Raw genomic sequence first — 25599 nt, forward strand, 5'->3', positions numbered from 1 at the left:
CTGCTGGAAGGTCCCAGTGCCTAGAATCCACACAAAGACAAGGAAGCTCATTTCAGCTAGAGCTGTCCAGAGACTAACACTCACTGGAACCAAGAGCGTCCCTATGGGGCCCTCCCAGGTGCAAAAGCCTCTCCATGCCCCTTTTCTTATTTGCAGAGAAAAGGCTTGAGCCTCCTAGACCTACCCTGAGTTCCAAAGGGCAGATTCAAACAGTTACTAATCTGGGAAGGGAGGGGATGCAGAAACAGGGGAGGAACAGTCAAGACACAATAGTGCAGGGATGGGGCAGGGTCCAGCTTCATCCCCATGGGATGTACATAACAATACCTTAAGTTCTTCTGCAAGAACTAAGGCCCCCACCCAGGTGGAGGATGGTAACTTCAGGCTGAGCACAAGATTCCTGGAACACCATCCTATTACCTCACCACTAACCAATCAGAAGAAAGTCACACATCCTGCAGCCTTCATCCCCAATTTTGCCTATAAAAACTGTTCTGTGAAAACCATCAGGGAGTTTGGAGCTTTTTAGAGCATGAGCTGCCTCTCCTCCTTGCTTGGCCCTGCAATAAACTTTTCTCTGCCCCAAACTCTGATGTTTCAGTTTGGCCTCCTGGTGTGTTAGACACATGAACTTGTTCTGGTAACACTTAAAAGTCTCCAAAAGAGTCACGGTTTCAGTCTAAATGACTGGTCGCCAAAAGGAGGGAACACAGCCCCTTGGCTCCCGGATAACTCGGGTAGGTTTCAAAACATTTCCAAGCACATAATTTTCAAATTTACACATACCAGATTTTTGGAGATAATCCTATGATCGATCTGTAGCTACAAGGATTACACTTTGTTTCAACTTTTCCATCATTTCCACTGTGGTAATTGAGCCTGTGCCTTCACGGGCTTCTCCGTCTTCCTCTATTTGTGAGTGCCCTGCCAGCAGAGGAAACAACCCAGGAATGTTGTGTTGAATGGAAAAGGCAGGAAAACACTGTTTGGCTTGGAATCCAATGACATGTGGCCCGCAGGGCGGAGGACAGACCGGGCTCACTGAACAGAGTGTTCTTTTGGGGTCTAGGGAACTCAGTGAAAGAATCTAAGTTCACAACAAATGAGAGGAAAGAGCAGAAGGGACGAGCAGGGACCAGTGTGGTGTCCATACGTGTCTGATGGAAAACAGTTTTCTAGAAGCAATCATCTTGCTGCAGTGCGGTTTGTTTTGCTTTGTGCTTTTTTTTTTTTTAAGAAAATACATCACAAGCCTAGGGACTAAGATAGTAATTTTTAACTACAGTTTATAGGGAGGGAGGAATTAAGCAAAAAAAAGCAAGGAGAGCGAGAGAGAGAATGAGACTTCCAAAAGACCTCAGGGAGGAAGTAAATAGATTCCATACCGTCGGGATGCCAGGTCGAAGCGGCTTCAATCAGAGGGCTAGAGCAGAAGCTCTCTCAAGTTTCCCCCTAGTTTATGATGCTTCGATTATTGCAAGAGGAATGTCAGCCCCATGCAGTGGGAGAGGACACGAAGCACGTGACGGAGAGTCACCTCGTCCCTGGCTTGGTTGTGCGACTTTAACTAAATCACCACATCTCTTTGAGCCTCAGGGTCACATCTGTGTCCACATGAAACTTTTAGGACAGATGTCTCCAAGACCCCTTCTAACTCTGAAGTTCAGTGATTCCAGGATTAAATTCTAAAAGAGCTTGTAATTGCCCTGGAAGCGTCTTCCTCCAGGTAAAAGTGAGGAAATGGAGAGAGTAGCAGAGAGAGTAGCAGGAAGGGAATTTGTCCATGAGCATTTTGAAGAGTTTGTAAAAAGGAAAAGAGCTGGGGGAGGGTGTAGCTCGGTGATAGAGCACGTGCTTAGCATGCATAATGTCCTGGGTTCAATCCCCAGTATCTCCATTAAATAGATAAATAAACCTAATTACCCCCCCAAAACAAAGACAACAAAAGAATTTTAAAAACAACAAAAAAAAGGAACAGAACCAATGAGAAATGTAAGCAGGGAAACTAGACTTTTCCAGGGGGTCAAATACCTCTGTTTCTACTCGTGTCTTATGATTACCAACAGGAGGGCAAAAGCAACCTCAGGTGGCCCCCTCCCTTCTGGAAATCTCCTCAAAAAATAAGGTGATGCATGGTAACCTGAAGAGATGTAGATAGATCTATGAGGCATCAGCAACTGATCTTTGTCATTAGCTAGGTCAGGCCTCATGCTCTGTGGACCACGTGTACAAGTGGATCACCCAACACCCAGAATTAAAGCAAAGAATCTGGAAGAAGTCCAGCAAAATGTGGAATGGCCTGGGGAGGTATCAGGGTAGAAATTTTCATAGAAAACTCTGGAAGCACCAAGAAGCCAGAACAGTTGAGGACTGGTTACCTTCTCACAAGGAGATCCTGTTCCGGAGTCCTCAAAAGCAACCTCCAAAATAGCCAACTGCTGCCTAAATGCCTGCCCTCAGCCACAGGCAGCTCCCGGCAGAACCGTGAGGAGTCAGTGCCGACACATGAGTGCTGGAGCTGGGGGAACATATTCGTGCACATCTCCTCCTGCTGCCAGAGAGCCAGGTTTGGGTCCAGGTTGCTCTGGAGAAACTGACAGCACTGTCTGTGAGCTGTAGGACGAGGGCCTCCGAGGGGGCACGGCCCCTGAGGTGCTCCGTACAGCGACCCCTCCTGAAAGCCAGTGAAGTACTTGGTGCTTCATATGTAACTGATTGTCATCTCTGGGCAAGAAGCCACCAATAAAGACCCATGCCTGTAGTGGGGTGACATCATAATAGTACCTGTGTGTACACAGTTCTGCATAACAGGCCTTTCATGTACGCCTCCTCTTCGGTGCTCAGGACAACCCCGTGAAGCAAACAGAACTGATATTATCACCCCGCTTCAAAAATAAAAATCCCAAGGCTCAAAGTGACTTAATGACATACTCCAGGTTCCATGGCTAGGGAGTGTCAGAGCCTCGACTTTAGTGTCCAAGTTGATAAAAGGCAGTACTTCAGAAAAGAGGAGACATAACCAATCCTCTGGGCTTTGCTTCAGAATTTACTTTCATTCATCTGCTGTGGATGTAAGACTCAGGGAGCCAAGCGTGTGCGCTTTCATGGGTGAGAGGCTCCCAATCCCTGCAAATCATTAGTTTCTCCCAGCTGACTCCCCCAACACACCGCCCCAGAATCACACTGGGTGCGCACGTGAACCCTTCCTGCTGCGCTCCAGCACCAGCGAGTACTTAAAATACTGAACATCCATGCAGTCCTCACCAAGCCCCACCAGGCTCTATGGCCACAAGAAAATGCTACTTTTATTCTCCAGGAATTTACAGTCTTAGGAAGTAAGAGAAGACGGTATCAAGTTACACGTGGAACAAACTGCTTCACAAAATGCCAGGATTCATAGGAGAACATGAAATCTGAATATAGGCGGACAATGTCTCGACTGGGGAAAAATCACTGGGTTTGGCTGTACTTCTATGTCTAAAGCTAACTGCTTGAACAGCACATTTGCCTTGTTCACGGTCGCTAGTAAATAAAAACATGTTTGCATATTTCAAAGGCAGGCTTAGATTTTGCAAGCCTTACACTTACCACTACTACTACTACTAAGATACTGGACAGTTCCTTTTAACCTTGTAAATTCCTTGAGTGTCAATTATGACTCAGGTAATAACAACTTCCATTAATGATATGCTTACTCTGTGCCTGGCATTTTAATAGTGCTTTATACTTGTTACCTCATGTAATTGCCTCCAAGACCCTATGAAGTACCTGTTATTATTTCCACTCTTCAGACACAGAACCTGAGGACTAGACTAGAAAGATTCTGAATAAACTAGCTCCAAGTTCTGTAACCAGAAAAAGTAGATTTGAACCAAGATCTGCTTAAATCCAAAGCTCTTGAAAAGTTCACATTTCCTCATTTTAGCTATATGACATCCTCATGAAGTAGGAAAGGTTTTATTAACCCCATTTTGAAGATGAGGAAATTGATTTATTTAAAGTTTCAATGACTTACATAAGAGTTTTGGCCCTAACCCTGCAACTTGCATGCTACCTACAAGCCATTCTATGATCTTTATACAGTATCAGCAACTACTTAAATCAAGAAGGAAAGCCAGAATATTGCAATTAGCTTTGAGACTGAAGTATCAGCTGCATTTTTAACCACTCATTTTTAACTGTTCTTTGCTACATGGGCAGTATTGCCTCTAAACGTTAAAATTCTACCCTTTTACCCAATAGAGAATGCAGAAGGTCTGGAATCTTCAAAGCCAAGCTAGAAATGACCTACATTTAAGAAAACTCCTATTCTGGACACTCTCAAAGCCACATGATGCCAGAAATGGTTGGAACCTTGAGCAGACTTTCTTGAGCACTTATCCACTTAAAACTAGCAGTTATGATGGAATCACTGATGACTCAGCCAACTCCAAATTCCACTGGAATTCCTCTCCGCAAGCCCTGTCCATTCTCAGTTTCCCTCCATAAAGATTCCATCTCTGAACTTCTGCCATACTTGTTAGTCACCCCAGCAGCAAAATGTGTGTCCAGGCCGTGGCACTCCTGCTTGCACAGAACTTCCCTTAGAACTGTATTCCTGCCGTAACTTATCAGAAAGTCATGGGTCATCATCTGTAAAGTCATATCCTCAAGGTCATCCTCATCAGTAAAATAATATTAATAAACCTACCTGGCTGCATTATGGGGATTAAGTGAGACAATGAACAAAATTAATGATGATGAGGAGTTTAAGTCCGTTAAATTTTATTAAGGAGAGTATGAGTAATCAGGACATGCAATTCGATTTTTTTTAAACTCTGAATTAGATCTTTTCTCAGTCAAACACTGATTTAAGAAAGAAATAGACAAGAGGTAGGGTTATTCAAATAGTCGATTTGGATCATGTTGTGCCTGTGATGTCTGGATGGATCAGGGAGAGAAGGCAAGGTTGGGAACCATCTACTTTTACATATTAGAGGGAGGAAAGCCTTGCATGAAGAGGTTGTATTTTTAGACCTTTGCTCCCTTACTCCCACTATGCCTACATATTCTATTTTTCTATGTTATAAATTAAAAGCAATAAGGCTCAGCGAGGGCACACCTTCCTGAAAGGAAGTGTATGAGCTAGAAGTGAGGACGGAAGTGGAAGTAATTTCAGTTTCTACCACTGTGTTAGTTTCCTAAGGCTCCTCGAACAAATTGACACAAAACTTGATAGCTTAAAGCAACAGAAATTTACTTTCTCGCATTCCTGGAGGCCAAAAGTCTGAAAGTTGTTTCACTGGGCAAAAATTAAGATGTCAGCGGTGCCATGCTTCTTCTGGAGGCTCAGGGGAGACGCCTTCCCTGCCTCTTCCAGCATTCCTTGGCCTGTGGGACTTCACTCCAGCCTCTGCCTCCATGGCCACATTGTTATCTCCTCTTCTGTGTGTCTAAGCTCCCTCTGCTCCCTCTTATAAGGATACACGTGACTGCATTTAGGGCTTACCCTGAGGATGCATGGTTATCTCCTTATCTCAAGACCCTCAATGTTATCATATCTACAAAGTCCTTTTTTGGCATTTTAGGTAACATTCACAGGTTCCAAAAATTAGGAGGTGAATATTCTCTTTTGGGGGGGGGGGGATTTTGAGCCTACCACAACCACTTTATCTGCTAGACACTGCACCCACCCCTCTCACCAGATCCACAAAGAGAGATCTTGGAGATGCCACTGACTAGACTATTCCCCTTGACTTTGAAGAGGTTTTCCTCCAGACCATCACACAAAAGTTTTATTTACTAGAACAAGTTGGGCTCATTCAATCCATTTCAAGTCAGCAAAGGATAACCAAGCAAGTACCTGTGCCTCTGGCACCATGGGGATTTCTGAGATGAGTAAGGTTTCTTCTTTGCCCCTTGGGAACAAACCAGGCGAACTAGAAGAAACCTCGGTTCCACTTTCCTTTATACACAGTAACAGAATAAACAAGAGATCAGTAAGAATGAAGACCAGGAGCCACATGGGGACAAAAGCCCTGGTCCCAAAAGGATCCAATGCCAGCTCCGATGCCCATGAGGTCAAATCTATTCCCTGAACATAGTCACTAAATGTCTACTGACAAAAAGTCTCTAGACACTTTTAGTATTTGGGGTAGGGGGAGCAGAAATAAGTTAAAATTCATGGGAAAACTGCAAAAATAAGAATAATACAAAGAATAGTCATCTACCCTTTCCCCAAATTTAGCTATTGTTACAGTTTTACCTCATTTGCTTTATCAGGTGTGTTCTAGCCCATTCTTTCTCTCTGTCTCATAAATAAATGTTTCTAAACCTTCTGATAATAAATTGCTTACACAGGGCCTTTTGCTCCTAAATACTTTTATTATTTTTTATGATTAAGGATATTTTCTTACAAAACTTTAGTGCAGTTATCAATTTTAGTAAATTTAGCACTGAACATTACTTTTATTTAATCAATTATCAGATTTCCAATTATATCAATTGACTCAATAAAGCCCTTTATTTTTAGTTTTTTTTCCCTCCTTCAGTACAAAATCCAGCCTAGGATCAGGTACTGCATTTAGTTGTCATGTCTCCTTAATTCCCTTAAGCTTTTCTCTACCTTTTGACATTGACATTGCCAATGACATTGACATTTTTGAAGAATACAGCCCCAATTTTTAAATAGAATGTTATGTATTTGTTTATTTGTTTATCTACTGCCTATATATTTCTCAGTAGGGGCTTATTAATTTCTGTTTTTTCCAATCATTTATCATTCAATGCCATACTTAATTGTCTTGGTATTCAAATTGTATGATTTAACCAGTAGAAATCCCTTCAAGGTGGTCCTTGTGAATGTCCCTCATCATTTTTTTTTTCCAAGCATTTCTTTTCTTTCTGGCAAAATGTTCCAAGTTCATCACGTACCTACATGATCCTTCCTTTGGAATTGGCCATTTCTTTGAAAAGCTCTTGGAATTAGAGGCCAAGATTTGAGTGCTAGGTGCTCATTGCTACTGGGGAGACTTTGCTTCTAGGATCTTTCAGTAGACAAAACTAGAAAAAAATACATGTACTTACACGTGTAAATACAAATATAATACACATATACACACAAATATATATACATGTATACATATTTATGTGCACATGTGTATGTATATATGTACACGTATGCATGCAAATGTGTGTATATGTATCCGTACGGAAACATATATATAAAATCATGAGTTCACACTGATGCCTTTAATTCTAATCCACCCTTACAGGGTTCCTTCTTGCCTTCCCCATTTCCATAGTTTGATGTCCTTTTCCCATATGGGAATTCTCACTCCCAACAGCATGAACACATTTCTTCATTTGCCCATTGACACGATACATCTAAAATAGTTTCAAAATTGCTTGACACATCTACCACCAGACAAATAAGAATATATAGAAAGAGTTCAGGAGTTGGTTGCAATTCTCTGCCACTCAGTCTCAGCCAAGACAGAAAGTAAACGGGCAAACAATGTGTTCAAGAGTTATTTAGATTTGTCCTTCCTTTTGCTTTTTCCCCTTCAGTGTGGTTGAAATACAATTGGATTCATTCGGCTTCCCATCTTGTTTTAATTTTATTTTTCAATATGGAGAAGATTAACATGCCTCCAAAAGTCAAACTATATAGAAAATATTATTCTCAGAGAAGTGTCACTCCCTTCTGAATCACATCCATCCCCTCCCTCGAGTAAATCATCAAGTTTATTGTTCTCTGATTTACCTTTCCTGTGTGACCTTTAGTAACAATAAGATACATTGTTCTTACACAAAACATGCCATACTATATACCCTCTACTGTACTTCCCATTTTTTCAGTGAGTATTTCTTGGAAAGCATTTGATATTAGCTCAGAGAAATCTCTCTTATTTTGTTTTTTAAGGGAAAGGAGAGAAATAAGGGCCCAAATAGCAAGGGAAGACTTTTGGCTGAACTGAGGCTGGAATCACGTGCCCTGAGGGTTGTACAGAATTTAGGTGGGGTAACAAGGAAGAAGGAGGACTCCCAGTGAGGAGCACCCTGGTAAAAGCTCAGAGATGGATTATGATCTAGCAGTTCCACTCCTGGGCTTATATCCAGAAGACACTGTAATTCAAAAAGACACATGCACCCCGAAATTCACAGCAGCACTATTTACAATAGCCAAGACCTAAGCAACCTAATGTCCATCGACAGATGACTGGATAAAGAAGATGTGGTGTGTATATATGTATATATATATGAATATTACTCAGCCATAAAAAAGAATGAAATAATGCCTTTGCAGCATCATGGATGGACCTAATTATACTAAGTGAAGTAAGTCAGACAGAGAAAGACAAATATCATATGATATCATTTACATATGGAATCTAAAAAAATGAGACAAATGAACTTATTTACAAAACAGAACAGACTTACAGACATAGAAAACAAACTTACGGTTACCAAAGGAGAAACAGGTGGAGGACAGGGATAAATTAGGAGTTTGGGATTAACAGATACACACTACTATATATAACATGGACAAACCACAAGGACCTGCTGTCTAGCATGGGGAACTATATTCAGTAGCTTGTAATAACCTATAATGAAAATTATCTGAAAAAGAATATATATATAACTGAATAACGAATCACTTTGCTGTACACCTGAAACTAACACAACCTTGTAAATCAACTATACTTCAATAAAAATAAATTAAAAAAAAAAAGCTTACAGGTGGGCTGAGCGTGCTGTTTCATGGGGCAGAAAGCCCCCAGCGAGACCCTCAGTTGGAAAACTCTTTTCAAGCCTCAGAGTTATGTCTTAGTGTTAACAGCCCCCAAATCCTCTTAAGTGCTTATTGAAATAATATTAGCGAACATCTACTACGTTGCCAGATGCAGGCCTCTGGAGTGGCAATTTCCGCAGATCACTCCCTTTTCTGGGAATGGTCTAGAGCTGTGCTGTCCAGCAGCCACATGCGGCTCCTGGGCCCTCTAAGATGGCGAGTGTAGCTGAGGCACTGAATCTCTAATTTTATTTCATTTTCATTTAAAATTTAAAAATGGAAGCAGGGTAAATTATTCTTCCATTGAACCCAACTTTATTGTTTGGGGGAGGGACTGTATTTTACCTTAACGATGGATAGCACTGCATAAGATATCATTGTTGTATTACAGTGTGTCCATTTTACTTTTTCTAATGTGGCTTCTAGAAAATTTTAAATTATGTCTGTGGTTCATGTCACATTTTTCTTTGACAGCACTGGTCTAGGGTCTTACAACCCTGCGTGGTCTGGTCAGCATCACATGGGAGCTATCCCTGACCTTCAGGATCTGATGGTTTACCATCAGATGCTCAGGTAATTTCTCTGCACAGTAAGAGAGGCACTGATCCAGATGACGCAGAAGACATCCAGGCCTCCAGGAGGTACCCCAGCATGGCCCCATCCTTCTGAGGGTGGGGGGAGGAGACTGGGGGAGCATCAGGGAGTCCCCAGCCCACCACTGTGATGTCACAGAGGCAGCCTCCTGTGTCAGCCAGACCCACCTACACAGGTGTCCAAGCAGCAAGACATCCTCTCCATCCTCTCCAGCCCACCTTACACCACCTGACCCCTCTGCTGGCAAGAGGGGCCCTGACTCGTCTTTACAACAGACACCCATTCCACGCAACCGATTAAGACAGAGCAGAAGAGACACTGAAACACCTTTGCCTGAGAACTTCAAAAGTGAATGAGCAATTCCTATCAACTAGCTCAAAATGTTTGTCTCACCCAGAAGGTAGGTACCTTGGTTTTTGAAATCTCATGACTATCTCAGGTGCATTTAGATTTGTAATATGGGTTATACAAATTCATCAGTTTATTTCACATACCAAAGGTAAGGAGCTTGAGAACATACCATAGGATTATCTGAAATGGAATAAAAATGTGTTACTCAAGCCCAGGTCTGACTGATAAACCCGGTGATGTTCCTACCTTGGCTTCTTGTTTTTTCATCATCTTCCATTAAAACTTCCATTTTTTCCTCCTTTGCCTCATCTTACTTTTCCTCTCTGCTCTCAGGTCCTCTAGCAGCTTAGTGTCCTCTAGATCTTCTTTTGTCCTCTCCATCTGTATGATTCCTGTTACAAAGTCTGGTTCCTGGTAGAAAGCCCAGTGGTGGTGGCAGCAATGAGGACATGTATCACTCTAGTGAACTGAGAGTGGCTGAGGCAGCCCCATGGTCCTCCTGAAAGCCAGCTCCAGTTGGAAATCTGCTGGAACTAAGGCCAGCATAACCCTAGGCTCTTTCTGGTCTCAGAGAATCTGGGAGCATCTGTAGAGATCCTTCCAGACTCAGGAAGATCCTCACAGCCAGCAAAGATGTCTTGGCTTGTTTAGGGTAGAACCCACATCTGGAAGTGACTTGCCTCCTGTTTTGAGAAAGTTGGGAACTATCAACTTTCAGCTCAAAGGGTTACTTAAAAAAAAAAATCAAATATTGTTCATTCTATATCTTGCCTTTGACAGGAGGGAAAAGTGAAGCTTTACAACTAGCCAGAGAAATCACACACACACACAGAGCAACGTGGTGCGCTGTTCAGTGGCTGGACATTAGGGATTACAGAAGGAACAATAAGACAGGTTCTCAGAAAGGGACACTTCTGGGGCTACAGAGAAAAGCTGGTGGTTCTGAAGAGCCCCCAAGAGCATGGGCTCAGCCTGCTTCCCTAGTTCAGAAGCTGCCCAAAGGAAACAGATCATAAATAGGAGAACCTTGAGTAGTGGGTAGGGATACGTCAGGAAGGGCAGCCACAATTACATCTCTTTTAAGTACTGGTTTATGAGGAGAGATACAGAGGAAATGCGGAAGAGTCCGTTTACCAGTATATCCCCGTGAAGTGCGCTTCCACGACCGGGCCTGCAGTCTGTGCGATGGTTAAGGTGACCCTGCCTCCCCTTTACTGGCCATGACTCAGGAGGTTCCCAATACTGACCCCACGTTTACGAGCCTGGTGACCCTGAGCAAGTCAGACACTGGGATCTGATTCCTCCCGGCGGGAGCGGGAGCGCAGCGGCCGCCCCTCCTTCGGGCTGCCGGCGGGGATTAAGGTCTGTGGAGAGAATGGCGAGCTGTCGGGGACTCGTGCGGGTTCGTTCCCCTTCCTCTCCCGGTTCACGCCACCCCTATTCGATCTTCACAGCAGAACCGTGAGGGACAAACTCTTTCTAATGCGCCTCTGAGAAAACAGTCGCTCGGGGAGGTTAGGGAACTTGGCCAAAATCTTTTAGTCCCGTCGTGGGTGGAGTAGTGACGAGCCCCCCGACCTGCTGAGGGCTCGTCGCCCCGAAGTTTCGCCTCTAAGACCCATGAAATGAGGCAAAGGCACGGCCTTACGTCAGAGCAGGAGCCGGGGACCCGTACCTTCATGGGGGGCGGGGAAACGCCGGGCGCCCCGGCGCCCCGCACCGCCCGACCCTCGGCCCACCGGCCCGGGGATGAGGAATTTGTGGGATAGACGGGGTCTCCGAAGTCCCTCCGTCCAGCCTGGCTGGGGCCACGGCCCGGGGCGCCCCGCCATCCCCACCTGGGGGGGCCCCCGACACGCCGTTCCCGCCCCAACTGGAAGACGGGGCAGCACAAGGGCTCCAACCCCGGCCCCACCCACTGGGGACGTCCTGGCGCTCGGCCGCTGGGCGGGGCGTCGCCAAACAATTCAAAACACGCTCCGACGCGTCGCCATGGCAACGCGCGCCCGCTGCTAGGCGACCGGGCGCCGTAGTAAACCGCCGGCTGGAGTGTTACTCGCGCAGCGAGGGGGGCCGCGGGGGGGCCGCGTGGACTCACTGCGCTCGGGCTCCGCTGGCAGGACTGGAACGGACGAAGGGGGCGCACGCGGGATAGAAACGGCCCAGCTCCGCCCACCAGCCCGCCTGCCCGCGGCCCTAAGGCCCCTCTAGAGGCCACTTCTGTAGGCCCCGGCCCGCCGGTCGGTTCCCGAGAGTCCTCACCCACCCCTAGTCCCGGGGCGAGGGCTCCGTCACCCCCGCGTGAGCGATTGCCCCACAGGATGTGCAGATGTGGCTGTCCCCTCTGATTCACTCCAGCTGCTTGGGGCATGGAAGAAAGGCGGCTTCCTCTCCTGGAAATGACTGCATTAGCAAAAGCCCTCAAACAATTCCATTAAAAAGCGGAAAGGGAAAAGCCACAGAGAGGAGAGGTCCCCAAATTCTTTTCTTTGGTCCTTCCCACTGCGCAGAAGTAGGACTGTTCCCAGAACTCCAGAACTTGAGACCCATGTTAGGAAGACAAGAGTCATTTCTATTCTGTGAGCATCTGGGGTCATGTGAACGAAAAACATGGTTACATGTGAAATTAAACTGAAGCCAGGAAATCCCAGAGCTCAGTGTTCTATAGTGGTAATGTTTGGACACTCAGCACGGTCATTTTAGAGCTGAGGGGCAGATGTCAAAGTAGCCTATGTGAAGCTTGGTTATCTTCATTAGTGAATGAGTCAAATGTGGAGCATTGCAGTAAAAATTGAAATTAAAGCTGCAAAATCTTGAATGGTTCAAGATATGTCAACCAAAAGGGCTCGAGCCAGTAGGGGACCACAGAGCTTGGGAAAGGACATAACATTTCCAATCTGTCACTGGCTTGTGAGCAATCTTATTGTACCCTGGTCTCTGTGAACTGAAGATAATCCTCGTTCATGAGATCATTGCTGTTTTCTGGGCTTTGCTCGTCAAACAGCAGGAATGTTTCCACAGGTGGGAGGAAATGTATTGGCAGAGAATCTGTTTGATGGAACTCGGTACATCTGTGCAAAAAGGCGTAGGGTGGGTATGTAGACCTACAGACCCTCTTTTTAGTTTCTCACTGCCTTTACGTATGTGAATTAGGAGGACTGTATCTCCTTTACAGTTGAAGGCTATTTAGAGACTTTTCTTCCTTCACATCTTATCTTCACCCATAGGCTTCCTAATTGTATTCATGAGCCTGGTTTCCATCACAGACTTCATTCATTCATTCCATTCATTCTTTCATGGATGATAGGCCAGGCTAGGCTCTGAGGATCAACAATGAATAAAACACAGTTGCTACTGTATCTAGACACTTGAAGTCAAGAGAGCACAACAACCAGGTTAAACCATGTGACAAGTTACATGAGAGAGACATAGTAGAACTTGCAGGAATGGAGAACAGGGCGGTGTGGATCAGAGCCAGTGACAACCGAAGCATTTCCACTCCATTCCAGCCTTTTGTCTACTAAGTAACAGAGAGGAGTTAGTTAATCCAGCCGGGGTCAGAAATCTGACTCCTGGGAGAAGGACAGAGATACTGCTATCAGGGAGGGCAAACAAACCTTTCTTGGGAGAAGATGACAGAAAAGATACATGAAAAAACCCCACTGGATTTCGTAGCCCTGGGCGTGGACCTGAGGGAAGTGGTATGCCGCAGTCTTCTCTGGCTCCACATCTCAGCCTTCCTACCCACTGTTGTAATCACCTCTAATCTACAGGGTAGTCATGAAACAAATGGAATTCCTATTTACAAAGTATGTGTGGGTGTCTGAACTCAGTTTCTCTTTATTCATACCTGGTAAGTGTGGTTTTGTACAGTGCAGAGTGGTGGGACTGAGGACTTCAGCAAGTATAAGTTAGTCCCAGCCCTTGGCTCTGTGATGTCATAAGTGTTGCTTCCTGTGGGGGACATCCAGCCCAACACACCAAAGTTAAGTATTGCTTTGAGATGTGGAATCTTCCCGTCTGTGTTGAATCATGAGCTTCAGAGCCTAACCAAATTATATTTATGTGGCATTGACTAGCAATTACTTTTTCTGTTCTAAGAGAGGAAAGAGAAGGGAAAAAAATTAACATGTCCAAATTACAATGAAAGGAAGTGAGTGGGATGCTGGGTTCCCAATTTTTGTGGCCAGGCAGAGAAACTCATGTTTTATCAAAAAGAGGAAATTAGACATTGTGGCCCAGGGTCCTTAGGGAGGGGAGGGGAGCGAGGGGGGTCTCAAAACTGATCACAGTGAGGAGCCAGCCAGCCAAGCATGCATACCAAATGCTCAGCATCTTAAGGGGTAGATACAGGCTTTGGGAAAGCCTGAAAGAATATAATGCGGAGGCCCTCTTTCAGAAAGATAATATAAAGTGACAAGTACAAATTAGGTAACAGGGACTTGGAAGGGGCCAGAGTAAGTAGGGGACAAATTCACTCTAAGTCCACTTCTAGGCCTGCTCATACAGCCCAACTGAGACTTTGCCCCTCCTATCCTTTGCCCGGAGAAGGCATATTTCGGGCCATTCAGGCATAGGGGGCGCAGTTTATAAGCACAGGCCATAAAAACCAAAGGCAGAGGACGGTGCCAAACAGTGACTCAGGCGGGATGTGAGAAGTGTCTCCAAGTATTTGAAGGGTGGAAGCGGAGAGAAGGGAAAAGAATTGTTCACTGTTCTGGGGTGGAAAGGGAATGAGGAGGATACGATGAAGTCCTGAAAAATGTGCACGGAACTCATCAGGAAACACTGGCTAACTATTTTCGGGTACTGTGGAGTTGTATTTCCCATGGGAAGTATTTGGGGATCGATTGAGTCACTGAAAACTAAAACTGGCCACAAAATATGTGCCACAGGAAACAATCTTACAAGATGTCCTCAAGGGAAAAGCTGGATGGCCCCAGAGTTCACTCTGAGCCCTGAATTCCATCAGGCTGACGCAGGTCGGTTCTATAGATGAGTGTGTGGGGCAGAGGCCGAGGGAAGGAGAAAGCGCTCCATCATGCAGGGCGGAGTAGCCACCTCCACCCACCTTTGCTGACCGATGGGGGAAGCCTGTGGCTGAAGAGGAAACATATGACAAGATAGTGCCACCTAGCGTTGAGATGAAGACTGCAGCCTCGAAACCGACAGCCAATTCAAAGGCGAAGAGTGACCGCAAAATTCCTTCTTTCTCCCAAAGGAGAGGGAATTCTGTCACCATGAATACAGGATTGTTTGGGTGATACAGAAATCACACCTTAAATGAATCACTATTCTGTACACCATAAATTTACACAACATTGTAAATCGACTAACTTCAAATATATATATCCTTAAAAAAAAAAGTCAAGCCTGGACATAAACCACATGTGTCAAATGTGCTGTTAAGAGGAGAGAACATACTGGGTGAGAGAAGCAAGATACAAAGAGACTCATTTGGCTGGAATGTGGACTAATTCATCTGGTCTGAGGGGCCCTGCCTTTGATTCCCTAAATCAGCTGCACAAATGCAAGCAGAAGACCACGACTTGGTTGGTGGGAAATCTGGAAAAGGTTGGGGAAGGCCAGGGCAGGCTAGAGAGGCTTCCATTCAAAGTAAGCCAGAGGGAGTCAAACAGGTGTTACTTTATGGTATGTTAATTCCCTGGCTCTATATTTCTCGGTCCATTCAGCTTTTTACTTGTTGCTAGGGCGGAGTGGCAATTTCCAAGTGACTTACACGCAGAACCAGAAGCCAAAAGTCTCTCCCTGGGTGTATGCTAAACGCTTTCTAAAATTACAGATTCCTGCCCCCAACTCCCACCCCAGAACTACTATGGCAGCTCAGGATGGAGCCCAGGAATCTGCACATCTTCCAAAGCTGCAGAGATTGTTCTCCTGCTCAATCAGATTTTTGAACTACAGCTCTCAAATAAAGGAGAGGTCTCTGAGGACTTTACAATCTAGACAAATAATTAGAATGGAATATAGAACACGTCGCGAGGTATGGTGTGACAAGGACAGGGAGGAGGGAACTGTTCTTAGGGAGAAAAAGAAACATTTCCTAAGAAAAGAGACTGAAGACATTCCGGGAAGCAGGAAGAGCAGCTGCGGAGGATGAGGTCCACAGGTGTTCAGGGAATCAAAACAGCTGCAGAATTGTCTCCCTCCTCGTCATCCCAATTAATTGGTACAATTTTTGAGAACAGAAAGCACAATTTGTACTTCTAGGGGACTGGAGGCAAGAAAACATGCAATCAAACCCTTGTTGATTTGCCAGATTAGGGTTTGTTTTTCTTTTTAAGTTTTAGAAATGCTTTTTAAAAAATTATTATATTATTTTTTAATAGAGGTATTGGGGATTGTGCATGCTAAGCATCCACTCTACCACTGAGATATGCCCTCCCTACCTAGAAATGCTTTTTTAAAAACAAAATTTTTATTCCGAAGATTGGGAGAGAAATGGTATATCGCCATAGCACTGCTGACCCCGGGATTTATTTCCCTGATCCTCCTCCATCCGCATTCTCACCCTCATCCCTACCTAACACTCTCTGATGGCCTCAGGACATTGTCATCATCCTTACTCATGACACTAACTAGAGGGTGGAGACCACCCATGGCACCAGGAAGCCTTTTCACATCCATGGCTTTCTGAGGCCTGGACATTGCAGATTAAAGAGTTTATTAAAGGGAATGAGACCATTTGGAGCAATGGTGACTCTGTAATATTTCGCCTGCTGTAAAATCAAGCCCAGTCCATTCTCACCAGTTACCTAGGGAATGGCAGTGAGATGGAAATGAAATCATCAGGTACTTTCTAAAGAAACTTCCCTCTGCATATGCAGGTCCTTGCTTCTTTGTGCTTAATCCCAGATCCCCACTGGCAAGTGCTCCAGTGTAATCTTCCAAAACAGCTGGGCCATGACTGCGCTGTGAATTATTAAATGCCCAAGTTCCCTGCAAGGCAGCATTTAATCATGAGGCACTCCAAAAAATACAAGATAGAAGGGGAGGGGTGGAAGGGAGGGAGAAGGGTGGAAAGGCAGTTTTCCTTCTTTCAACATTGAACCAAAGGGATTTGAGGCGCAGATGCCAACGGCAGTCCTCCCAGACAAGACGCTGCAAGACACTGACCATGGCCAAGGTAACTGGCTTCCCTCTCTTATTGCTCAGAACATACAGTCCGCAGCTATTGTGCACCTGATTCTTTTAGGAGCTGGGCTAATCTCATTGATGCGTTGTCCTTACTAGCCTACGTTAATTCTGAGTTTTTCGGTTAACCTATGTTGAGGGACAAATTACTGACATTTCGGCACCTATGGACTTCCTAGTGACCTGAGCCTGTGTCAGGGAAGCCACACTCTGTCCGTTTTCTAGACGGTAGAGTCACATTGGCTTGGGGCTTGTCAGCACGTGCAAAAATAGAGCTTTTCTTGTGGCTGCTACTTCTTTGTGATCACCTTCAGGAAACCATTGCCAGATTAGATTGTTCTTCAATTCAGGAAGTACCTGAATCCTGGGGAGAAAAGGCATTTTGGGGGGGAGGAGTAATACATGTGCGGAAGGGCTTGGCACTGTGGGTGTTGGAGATAGTTCTTGAAAAGGCTCTTGAATGAATTCTCATTCAATTATCAAGATGATTCTTTTCTTTAAAATAATTTTTATAGTGTTTTAATTTTTTTAATGGAAATACTGGGGATTGAACCCAGGACCTCCTGCATGCTAAGCATGTGCTCTATCACTGAGCTATCCCCACAGCCCTCAAGATGAGTCTTGAATGAGTTTCCTGAGATCTGTCCTTAGTGGACGCTCCTTCTGGAAACAGCCTCTGTGCCTCATTCCAAGCTCCTTTTCATTCTTGGCTTCTCAAATCACCTCTTCAACTGGTTATCACCTTAGGGCTGCTACAAAGTGGCTGTGCCATGGTGTGGGAGTTCATTATTCTTATTTCTGAGTAACCTGAAGAATAACTTACACATACGTCTAACTTGAAATGGCTTGAGGGCGACCCTGACATGATGTGATAGTAGACAAATTTCCAAGTCATATGTGATTGAAAAAAAAAGTTGCTGGAAATGTAGAATTGCCTAAATCCTTAGTTCAATCTTTGTGCAGAATGATTGATGAAGATATTTTACCCACAAGTCCATTTCCTATTCAAGCAATGGATATAAAAATAAAGGATAACTAACTCACAGAACAGAACAATGACAAAAACCAATAGGATTTTCATAACTAAAAACAGGATGAAAACATTCTTTTTGCAGGGGAAGGGGCAACATATGACTTCCATATCTGGCAATAGATAGATGCTTCCAGATAGATGCCTTGGCTTTTGCATCCTTACTGAGGTCACCCAGAGTCTTACATGAACTGACAATTCTTGGTGGTCTTAATTTGTTGAAGGCTTAAAAAAAAATCATGTTAGCAAATTGCTTTTCAGAAGCTGCTTTATCATATGTTTTGTTTATTGGCGTCTATATACATATGAATCTGCTATTTTTTTTTTATTGCCATTAAAAAAAAAAAAACCCTGCACTTTGTCTGTGGTATGCATTGTTTTAGTCCCTGGAAATTCTGAAGAACAAACCATTATGTTTCTAAGATAAAGTCCCTATTTAATGTGGAGAACGTTAAGCTGGGGATGATGAGAGAGGCAGATTTATGGGCCTGCCTCATTTAGCTATGGTCTTATTTCTATCTCTTAAGCTAAGCAGATTTGGGTCTGATTAATTCTGATACAAGGGATCCCCTGGAAGGCTCAAGATGTTTTACTTTAAGAAGTGTCTGTCAGCAACTGATTGCGGGCTGCTTCTTCGTTCAGTGTCTATTAATGTAATGGCACAAACTGCTCCGTAATGCACAGCATGAGACCTGTCAGATTTCTTTATTTTTCCAAATCAGATTAAATCTGGCTCCAAGCCACCACTCACCGAAGTCGAAACATCCAATATTGAACATTTTCAGCTTGCCCTCCTCTTGTCTTAGGCTAAAAATGATGAGGTCAGGAGCTGCAGCCAGAGCCACACCGGTCACGTTCATCTGCTGCCACACACTGTGTCCCCCCTCCTCCTCGGCAAGGAGTCAGGCATTGCTGGTGCATCAGGCTCTGGGGCCACCCCTCCAGGTTCCCTCTCCACCTGCCAAGGGCACCCTCCCTGTGACTCCATGACCACAGCACTCGGTGTCCAGGCCCCATGGGCACAATGCAGCCTCCTCATATTTTAGATTCTATCATCTCAGGGGCAGGGAATGAAAGCTGGACCAGATGGCCACCTCTCTTAGAACCCACAGCTCCACCTCCTCTCCAAGGGCTGCAGCATCCCTGCACCCCAGTTGGTCCACTGCCGTCTTGTATCCTCAAGGCCCCAGTTACTCTATCTGCTCCACCCAGGGTGACCCACTTAACATTCGTTGATAGGATATATTCCCCTTCACTCCTCTCTGAAGAATGCAGAGAGGTGGACACCAAATCTTTACATTGTTCCAGTAACAAATACCTCCGTACGTCAGTGCTGCTACCTTCCAATGAAGAAAAAAGCAAAAAATACCAGCAGGAGCATTTGGAATGCTCCCAATTCTTCTTCTCATCCAGATCCAGACTAGCTCAGTGGCTTACTAACATTCCGACTGAGGTTATTATCTGATGCTTATCAAGATTATCCTCGATAAGCGTTTTAATGTAATAAGGTCCAGCTTAAATCAACATCATCGCTGAGGTGCCTATTCTGGGCCACTCCTGGAGCCGAGCTTCCCCACGGCTACTTGGAGAAAACTCCGAGGGCTGGTTGTGCTCATCACGTTGGAGGAAAGTGGCCCAGAGCTTAGGGGCTCGTGGAAGGGCGTCGGGATCTCCGAGGAGGCTCCGAATTCAGGCGCTCTGCTTGTGTTTGTCTGTTACAGATGGAACTCCCGAAGGGCTTCTCTGACCAACGGACATGCCTATCTGCCCTCCTCAGCGTGCTATCACTCAGCCTCTCCACAGCATCCCTGCTCAGCAACTACTGGTTTGTGGGCACACAGAAGGTGCCCAAGCCCCTGTGCGGGAAAGGTCTGGCAGCCAAGTGCTTTGACATGCCACTGCCCTTGGATGGGGGCAGCACCAACTCATCACCCCAGGAGGTGGTGCAATACAGCTGGGAGGCTGGGGATGACCGCTTCACCTTCCATGCCTTCCGCAGCGGCATGTGGCTATCCTGTGAGGAAACTGTGGAAGAACCAGGTAACCGCCTCACCCCAGATGCCTGATTTCTTACCCCCACCCCCAACCCCCTGCCCTTGGGATCTCATGTAGGCAAAAAAACATAGTGGGACGTGTATAGCCCTCACTCTCACCCCCTGGACTCACCCCAGCCTCAGCATCCCCGTCCCCCTGCACTGTGTCCCTTCCCCATCAGACTCCCTCGTAATAAGGTCCAAAGTCCATCTGACATTTCACCTCCTGATCGTCTAATAGACTCTCTGGTTTAAAATAGCATTACCCTGAAAGGGTTTCATTTAGACTTCTAAAAGGACTTTCCATTCCCGCTAGCTCAAGTTGCCGTTTAGAGACAAAGCAAGGAGAATTTTATAGAAAAAGCCTGGGCTTTGCCCAGCTGTGACCTTATAGGAACAACTTCATTCCTTCGGGCTTCGATTTTCTCATTTGCTAGAGGAAAGGATCAGAGTAGATCGTCTTTAAAGCCCCCAAAAGGGTTTTCTCTTTCTGAATATTATTGTTACCATTGAAAATGTAGAGAGCTCAGAGGGGACAACTAGGTGGTGGAAGTTCGCCCTGGAGGAGCTGCAGACAGACCCTCCCAGGTCCGCGGCCGCTCACAAAGCGGACACTGTGTGGGCACATCAGCTCAGGGTCGTCCTTGAGCAGGGGGTGGTCGGGCTGAGGACACCTCCTCCTCCCTGCTCAGAGCATTCAAAGATCCCCTGGTCATGAAGTTTCTCTAAAGCCCAGAAACACGTACAATTTGCAACCTGCTGCTTCTCCCGATTTGGGCTAAAGAGAAGAGAGAGGATTATAAATTCGAGTGTATTTACATTTTTAAGTCATTATCATGCAACTTAGCACTACTTCAACTCCAGACCCAGAAGCAATTCAGAACCACTTGGGCCAGTGGTACAGCAGCCGCCAAAGGTGCTGGTGAATGCTAGGGACATCCCCAGGTGTAACTCTCAGGGAAATGTCCTCTTCATCATCAGGACCTGAGAGAGAAATTCATCTTGGTTGACTTTTGCCATTTTGTTCATCCATCCATGCATTCTTCCCTGCTTGTGAAGAGACATGGGTCGCCGGCCTCCCAACTGCTGGGCAGGCCTGGGTGGGGCAGATGGAGAGGCACCTGCGATGGGATCTGGGGAGGTCTTCATCCCTCATCCCAAGTAGCACCTCGTGACCTTGCCCTTTGTCTGTTTCAGGGGAGAGGTGTCGAAGCTTCCTTGAACTCACACCACCAACCGAGAGAGGTGAGAAAGGACTACTGGAATTTGCCACGTTGCAAGGCTCACGTCACCCCACTCTCCGATTTGGAGGGAAGCGGTTGATGGAGAAGGCTTTCCTCTCCCATCCTCCCTTGGGGCTTGTGGCAAGTATGTGGGTTTGATAACAAATTTAGTTGCCATTGAGTTGGGATCTAAACTGTACTGGGATCTCCTGCTTTCCTCTTCTTCTGAGCCTCACAGAGGGACACAGACTCCTTCTAGGCTGACTCTCACTCATACTCAGGGATGCAAAAAAGGAACTGCGGGGACAAATAACGTTCACAAACAGAAATCCACCAACAGCTCCAACCTTGTCCTGTTGCTAAGTAACCCTGGGAAAAGCTCGGGTTTTTCCTTTTTTCTTCCCCCTCAATAATTTTTTTGGTAACATAGAAGGAAGGGAGTCAAGGAGAGCGGGGAGGGAAGGACGGAGAAAGAAAAGAAAATGGATTGTTTCAAAATTCAATTAAAAAAAAAAAGCAAAAATGACAAATAACAAAGTGATGTTCCCTGCAAGATTGTGTGAACATTGGATGATTTCTTCTCCAATCTCCCTAAGAGTATTCACAGGCAATCACGTGCCTTGACTACATCTCCGGGTGCTGGGCAGAGTGAGAGCTGTGGGGTGATAGCCAAGAGCCCCAGTTCAAGGGCTGTCCCAGCTGCTTTCCCTTTGTCTTCTCCTCTGGTGCTATGAGGCTCTCCACTTTTCACAGGCATCATCTGTTCACTGCTGGTTCAGTCATCTAACTGTCAGGGTGAGGGTTAATCTTCCTCTGGTTTCTGACAGAGATCCTCTGGTTATCACTGGGAGCCCAGTTCGCCTGCATCGGACTTGAACTCATCAGCTTCCTCCTGCTACTGACGGACTTGCTATTCACGGGGAACCCGGGCTGCGGGCTCAAGCTGAGCGCCTTTGCAGCTGTATCCTCCGTCTTGTCAGGTGAGCATCTCCAGGGCTGGACGAGGGGTGTCCTCTGCTGCCTTTGAAGCACGAGCCACGAGGCTGGAGTCTCTGTCCTAAGGGGAGGAAGGAGGAGCCCAAAGAAGGGCACCAGGAGATACATCACAGGTGTCGTCTGTTTTAAATGGAAATAACCTGTGAGATTTTATATTCGATCATCACAGACCTTGCAAACTGATTTCTCTCTAGGTTCTTTTTATTTGCAAGTTTTCTCATTACAGTTTGGTTTTACTTTTTGGTCATGATGTACACACAGCTTCTGCAGACTCTGGTGGATAAACTGAGAGATGCACGTAGACGCTGAAGGTCATGTTAGGGGTGTGAGTGGGAACAAGGAAAGCGAGCAGGAGCCCTGGGTGCAGCACTGACTCAGAAACTTTCCCACAGCTTGCAACCTAACGTCTGGGGAACCTATTGCAAACCCACCTTCAGGGAGAAGCCCCCCTATTGCAGAGTTGTCCCCCTGGAGATGTGGGGTCATATGGGTAATGGAACATCTTGACATATGTTGTACCTGATGCCAATTGAGAAGGTTGCTCCAAGATCATTTTCCCTGTAGATGCCACTGCCAGCCTTTCTCTAAGGATGCTGCCTTCCTGTTTCCTTTGTAGGCCTCCTGGGGATGGTGGGCCATATGATGTACTCACAAGTCTTCCAGGCAACAGCCAATTTGGGTCCAGAAGACTGGAGGCCCCATGCTTGGAAGTATGGCTGGGCCTTCTAGTAAGTGCTCACCATCTCCTCAGCTTTTCTCCCCTTTCCCAATCCACCTTCATGCAACTGGCTACCTGCAACAGGATGCTTGCTCTGTGTCCTTGTGCCTTCTCTTCCTCCCTCATCCTAGAAGCCTGTCAGCCACACAGAGGGCAGGACCATCAGGCCACACCCATTCTTTCCCCACCTTCTGAGGAGGTAGAGTGGATTCTTCTGGCTTCTTTTGTGAGGGCTTTGTGCAGCGTTTCTGCTGATAAAGCCCAAACCGCTTCTCCACCTGATATGTGTGCTGCCCTTGGGAAATGATTTTGTCTGGCTTATGGAAGTGATGCTCTCCATTTTATAGATTTTATGTTCCCAGGTATTGGGAGGCAGAGAAATGAAGAATGAGCCTTGAAATGTGGATTGAATTCCATTCCTGGGAATGGCTCACTCCTCCTGTAACAAAGAGTAACTTCTTCCTTCCTCCATTCTCACTCCACCAGACTGTGTTAGAAATGAAACTTACTTCCCCTCCTGGTCCTTCATGAACCCTTAAAGAACCAGGGGGTCAGTTAGTTTCAATTTCTTATAGAAAGAGGGAAGCAGCAACCGTGACACACACTCAAGGAAAACATCTTAGTCTGAGTTCCTCACCACCTCCCCTGGGGAACACCCCGTGCACGGCACAGAGGCTGATGTGGACTTCCAAGAGCTGTCTGGGCTAAGTGCCGAGCACCTTGCAAGCTGGGAAGACAGCCCTGGGCTCGAGCTTCCGGGCTGAAGAGGCAATCGGAAACCTACAATACGTCTGGCACGAGATCCCATCTCCTTTTCTCATGGTGTAAGATGTGCTGTTTGATTCAGGGGTCTTGGATCACTCCACCAGCCACCACATCAGTTCGTCTCATTTTCCAGACCCATTCTTTCCTACCCTTTGTCCATTTTCAAGCCATTCGTGGCATTACAACTGCAGGGCTCAGACTTCAGCACTCCCATCAGAGGCATCCTGGCTGTCAGAGGCAGCAGACGGGAACACGCAGCAGCAGCTCGCGGCCTTGACCATCATTGGCCTCGTGAAATCCCTCCCCGACCTCCACAGCTCCTGGTCTCCCAGGCTTCCCGCAATCGTGGGAGACTTAGGGGGTTGACCTTCCAAGCTTTTAGGAGTGTGACTGATACAGTTGCCTGGTGACTTGTTTTCCTTTGTTGAATCCATCCAACTTCTTTTCATCTCCAGCATCTCTTCCATCCTTTATAAACCCCCTTGAGCCAAGAACCACATTGTTTCCATGTGCAAATTCCACTAGCACAACCAATAATAATACCTCCAGGTGTGTAGTAAAGGTTTTCTGAATGACCTTCAACCTTGTAGACCCTAAGACTGCTAAGCTCAAAACAAAGGAAGATGGAAGAGGCATCTGAGTGGAGCGAAATCTTTGGCAGGGAGGGGGTGTGTGTGTGGCCAGGGAAGCAGGGAGGCAGTGCACTGGGCTATGTCCACTGTGTACAGTGGAGCTACGGGTCTGTGGAACCTTGGAGATTATGTGAGGGTTAGGGTAAGGGTAACTGCAGCTTCGGAAACAAGTAGCCGAAAAAACTGTATACACACATGTACACACACACACACGCACAAAATAGGCACACCAGGTATAAAAGAACACGGCACAACTACAATTCAGTGAAAACGAAGCTGTTCAATGCCTAGTCTGGCCTGAACATTCTATGAGTCCTTGTCTTTTACTACAAAACATTCAGAACTTGCCCTAAGACAGACCAAATGAGGTCTTCTTGCCCGCAGCTCTCTACCTGCAACGTGGTGGAAGGCAGTGCCCTCGGGTCCCCAAATCCCTAAGAGGCATCAGCCTAGTTGATGAGTAGGAAGGAATCAGTGTTTTTCTTTCAAACCCCTAAGAATGTCAGTCTCACTTTCCATCGTCTGTCTGTCTGTCCCTAGCACAGCCTGGGTTTCCTTCACCTGCTGCATGGCATCAGCAGTCACCACCTTCAACACCTACACCAGGCTGGTGCTGGAGTTCAAGTGCAAGCACAGTAAAAGCTTCAAGGGCCCCCCGCGCTGCCTGTCGCACCACCACCAGTGCTTCCTGCAGCAGCCGGCGGGCGCAGCCCAGCTGGGGGGCCCTGTGACCGACTGCCCCCCGCACCACCCCCAGCCCATCCGCTCAGTCTCCGAGGGAGTTGACTTCTACTCAGAGCTACGCGACACAGGATTTCAACCGGGGACAAGCCGGGGGCCCAGGGAAGAGGTGGCAAGGGCATCTGTCAAGGAAGAACCGTGTTAGGAGTCAGTGGGCTGGGAGAGCAGGCTGAGCCCTACCTTACATGCTGCTTTGGTATCAATACATGCTTAAGCCAAAGGCTGTTTCTGGAGTGTGGTTTTCAGAGGTTAAGAACCAGGGTATTTAAGCCTGAGGCCGAGGGGTCATGCCCCTGGGTGCTGGGCATCCTCGCTCCCTTTTCTGTCACAGCTTGGTCCTCGCCACCCGCCACCTCTCACTCGGGCAGAAGTCCCTTCTCGCCTTTACTGGTTGTTTGTTCTGTGCTGGGTTCTGAGAGGTAAAAGACGAGTGAGATACAGTTCCTGCCCTTTAGGGGCCGATCAACCTGGTCATCTGTCTGAGGTTTGAAAGAATGGAGGTGGGGAGCTGACGGTGCCTCCACTTCCGTGGCGCACTTGAACCTTCCTGGAAGTCACCCAATGGAAGACGAAAGCACTGCTGGGAGC

At 46.3% G+C, this 25599-nt stretch overlaps 1 protein-coding gene and 1 long non-coding RNA gene across 7 annotated transcripts in view; one reads left to right on the top strand and one right to left on the bottom strand.

Annotated features, from left to right (window-relative positions):
* Positions 1-10964, bottom strand: part of LOC116661361 — a 59434-nt gene extending 48470 nt beyond the window's left edge. For both annotated transcript variants that reach the window (XR_004317242.1, XR_004317241.1), the window contains exons 1-2: positions 10853-10964; positions 9965-10401 (exon numbers count right to left, since the gene is read on the bottom strand). This is a non-coding gene — a long non-coding RNA (uncharacterized LOC116661361). The remainder of the gene's footprint in view (positions 1-9964; positions 10402-10852) is intronic.
* Positions 10965-10978: 14 nt separating this feature from the next.
* Positions 10979-25229, top strand: GSG1 (germ cell associated 1). Of its 5 annotated transcripts, none has more exons than XM_032473365.1 (6): positions 10979-11080; positions 19625-19943; positions 21134-21304; positions 21987-22139; positions 22772-22883; positions 24811-25229. In XM_032473365.1, exons 2-6 carry the CDS (start codon positions 19625-19627, stop codon positions 25154-25156), a joined length of 1101 nt encoding a protein of 366 aa, XP_032329256.1. In that variant the 5' UTR covers positions 10979-11080; the 3' UTR covers positions 25157-25229. The 5 variants fall into 5 exon arrangements, with proteins under 5 accessions (XP_032329256.1, XP_032329254.1, XP_032329258.1 ...); XM_032473363.1 differs by having other exon boundaries at positions 11042-11120; XM_032473367.1 differs by having other exon boundaries at positions 11042-11120; positions 21134-21181; positions 24811-25209.
* The last annotated feature ends 370 nt before the right edge of the window (positions 25230-25599 follow it).

The sequence above is a fragment of the Camelus ferus genome, chromosome 34 (genome assembly GCF_009834535.1).
Source record: "Camelus ferus isolate YT-003-E chromosome 34, BCGSAC_Cfer_1.0, whole genome shotgun sequence".
Classification (NCBI taxonomy): domain Eukaryota; kingdom Metazoa; phylum Chordata; class Mammalia; order Artiodactyla; family Camelidae; genus Camelus; species Camelus ferus.